Source organism: Lactuca sativa, chromosome 1, assembly GCF_002870075.4.
Source record: "Lactuca sativa cultivar Salinas chromosome 1, Lsat_Salinas_v11, whole genome shotgun sequence".
In the NCBI taxonomy this organism is placed as follows: domain Eukaryota; kingdom Viridiplantae; phylum Streptophyta; class Magnoliopsida; order Asterales; family Asteraceae; genus Lactuca; species Lactuca sativa.
Genome location: NC_056623.2, coordinates 75,227,427 through 75,230,715, shown reverse-complemented (window position 1 = coordinate 75,230,715; position 3,289 = coordinate 75,227,427). Strand labels below are relative to the sequence as shown.

The 3,289-nt window shown below is 28.8% G+C and overlaps 1 protein-coding gene across 1 annotated transcript; it reads right to left on the bottom strand.

Moving 5' to 3' along the window:
• Positions 1-695: 695 nt before the first annotated feature.
• On the bottom strand, positions 696-3,025 carry LOC111918500 (NAC domain-containing protein 87). Its single transcript, XM_023914160.3, has 3 exons — positions 2,641-3,025; positions 2,192-2,478; positions 696-1,308 (listed from the first exon to the last, which is right to left on the bottom strand). Exons 1-3 carry the CDS (start codon positions 2,837-2,839, stop codon positions 922-924), a joined length of 873 nt encoding a protein of 290 aa, XP_023769928.1. The 5' UTR covers positions 2,840-3,025; the 3' UTR covers positions 696-921.
• Positions 3,026-3,289: the final 264 nt, after the last annotated feature.

Here is a 3,289-nt window from a genome sequence, read left to right as displayed (position 1 = left end):
CATTAAAATATTATGTGTAATTTAATAAATAGAAAAACTTATAAAATGACATGTAGAAAAAAAAAATTAAATTAAAATAGTCATATATTTGGCAATTTGAACGAGAGTATGACAAATGCCAAATATATATATATATATATATATATATATATATATATATATATATATATATATATATATATATATATATATATATATATATATATATATATATATATATATCGGAGGCTGGAAATTATTGTAGTACCCACAGCATCTTTAATTGTTTTGTTTAAAAAACAGATTATGTTGTTTATTTTGAGAACCAGTTTTTGAGAGGTTTTATGAAAATCTGTTTTCTTAATTTAAAAAAAAAATCAAATTAGAAAAAAAAAAGTTCATTTTGTGTGCGAGCTAAAAGATTTAACTTTACATAAAAAGTTTCTAAGCTATTTTAACTAACATTTTTGGTATTTTGGTTTTAAGTTTCATTGTTTTGTCATTTTACATATTTGACATATTTTAAAATTTCGGCTAACAACATTTTGATTAGTTTCTCAGACATACATTTAAATCTTAGTGTAATACGATAGTTTTTCTAACTATATCAAATAAACTTATCATTTATAGAATCTGTAGTAAAGGTTATATATACGTTCTAAAGTTCATACCTTGAATCAATTTTGCGTCCATGCAATGAAGGATAGAAAATATCAAGAATACAAAAAACGAAATATCACAAAATATGACACAACAACACAAACTAATAGTATGTACATAGAGTTTATTATGTTTTTGATCAAACAATTTTCTACCCTAAGGAAAGTAACATAAAAAAAACAAATCCACTCAATATTTACCCTAAAAACCTTTCGGGACTATAATTAACAAATATAACTTAATCTATATAAATAAAACCATAAAAAAAAATCTTAATCTCATTTAATATTCCAATAAAGAATCCAAGTCTGAAAACGATGATGTGCCCACATGATCGCTACTCACTCGAGTATGTACGTTCTTGTATAGATGTTCGTTCATGAATGGACTCGTTTGGTAACTGTTGGCATCAAAGTTGTAATTATACGAAGATACACTGATGTTTTTGTAATCTTCTTTTCGATGAATTTCGTGTTGGTCATAAGACAAGTAGAACGGTTCAGTATCAAAGGTCGGATCAACATTTAAGCCTGAAGGATCCGTCAGTGCAGGCAGCATTGATGGACCATCCAAGAGGTCTTCGACAAAAGAACTGAACCCATGATCTGTATTCGAGCTCTTTTGTGATCCTGTGTTCTTGTGAAATACGCGACATACAACCCATTCATCCTGTGACATTTATGTATATAGTTACGCGATTTAGACATGAAGCAAACTAGAAATACTTGAAATGAAGCCAAAAGAATTTTTTTTTTCAAAAAAAAAATGTTAGCTTATAATATGAATGTTATGTCGATTGATATGATAATAACCATATAAGGATTTAGAACTAATATGTTAGTTGTCAATATACTTTTTAAAGTACTATTTGGTTTCTTTAAGTTATATATATATTTTTTTCTCAAGGTTATAAATGCATATTAATTAGACATATTTGACTTCTTATGCTTTTTTATTTATGTGTATATTAATATTAATTAATTTCTTTGTAACTTTTTTTTGAAGTTTTAATTTTTGATAAATTAAAACCAAAAAATTATGAATCGAAAGTCACAAGATCAAAAGATATGTCCTAAAATTATTCGTAGGATTAGATAACACCATACCACTTTTGGTTAAATCGTTCTTTTAACCCACTAACTTTTATATAATTTTGGATAGATAAGAATATAACCATTTTTGGTGCAAAACTTTTTTAAACATAAATTGAAGTATTTAACATGCTATGATCAAATATACGAACCCCTTACTACATAAAATTTATGTAACGAACCCAAAAAAAAAAAAAAAGATAAAATGAACATATTTTAATATGTACTTTTAGTTTAGATTCTATTTTAAAAAATTGTATTTTTATTACAAAAAACGTTTAAAATGATCCATATTATAAACAATAAAAAAAAAAGGTGACCCTTACCAAAAAAAATATATTCTTATTATAGGCAAGCAATTCTTTGATGAACAAAAATCACTTCAAATATATTTTTAATGAACAAAAATCACTTCAAAAGTTGATGAAAGTTCGAAAAAAAAGTGCATAAAGGAGTTGTACCTGAGAGGGTGTAGCCATGTTGTAGTATGAGAATTTTCCTTCAAGTCTGAATTCGTGCATGACCCAATTCGTCTTTTCCCCTTTTGGAGCTCTTCCTCTGTAGAAAACAAGCGTCTTCTTCATCCCTACCAAGTTTCCACCAGGCCTGTATATCTCCCTATCTTTTCCGGTAGCCTTCCAGTAACCGGATTCCGTCGCACGATTAGTTCTCATCCCTGTCGGATACTTCCGATCTCTCTGACAAAAGAAGAACCATTCCTTCTGATCTCCCTCCATCTTAGCTTTCTCTGAAAAAACGTTTTCCGTAAAACGTAAGTATTCAAATCCGAAGTGATTAAAAACGTTTTTCATATTCAAAATATCAAATCTGGTTCTGAGAGTAAAAAAAAAAAGTGGTGCAGTTTGATAAAATCATTATTGAATGAGTTGACAGATCTATGATTGCTTACTAGGTAAATCCCATGGCTCCGACTTGTTGAGATCAGCTTCTCCGATTGCACTGGCGGTGAAATTCCGGTTGAGAACTTTAGGTGTTAGATAATGAGTGACGATTTCTTCATCAGTTGGATGGAATCTGAATCCAGGAGGAAGTCCGATCACTGCATCGTCTCCTTCGTTTATGTTTTCCGCCATGTTTGATCTTTCCATGTACTGTTTACAAAAAAAACTATCAGAAATCAATTGATTTATATCACTTCAGGAAATCAGCTGGTTGATGATGATGTCGATCGGAAGTGTAAAGTATATTGAATCTCGATCTCTGATGAAGGTGATTTGTGCAGAAATGGAGAGAAAAAAAAAAAAGGTGGGATTTGGGTTTAGAAAGAGGGAAAATGAAGGGAATGAATGAATGTTATATAGAAAAGACGCGTAGATGGAAAGATACTTCTGTAACAAGATTCTGTAGCAAATGTCAAAGTAGTTTGTAATTTATAAATGTACAATATTGATTGATATGTAACTGCTATATAAATATTTAACTGCAAAATTTATATAATAAACATAGTTTTAGTTTGGAAAATGTTATTATAGTTATAGGTTTAGGGTCATCATTTAACAAATGTTGTAGAAGTTTAAAATCACTTAAGAGCATCATCC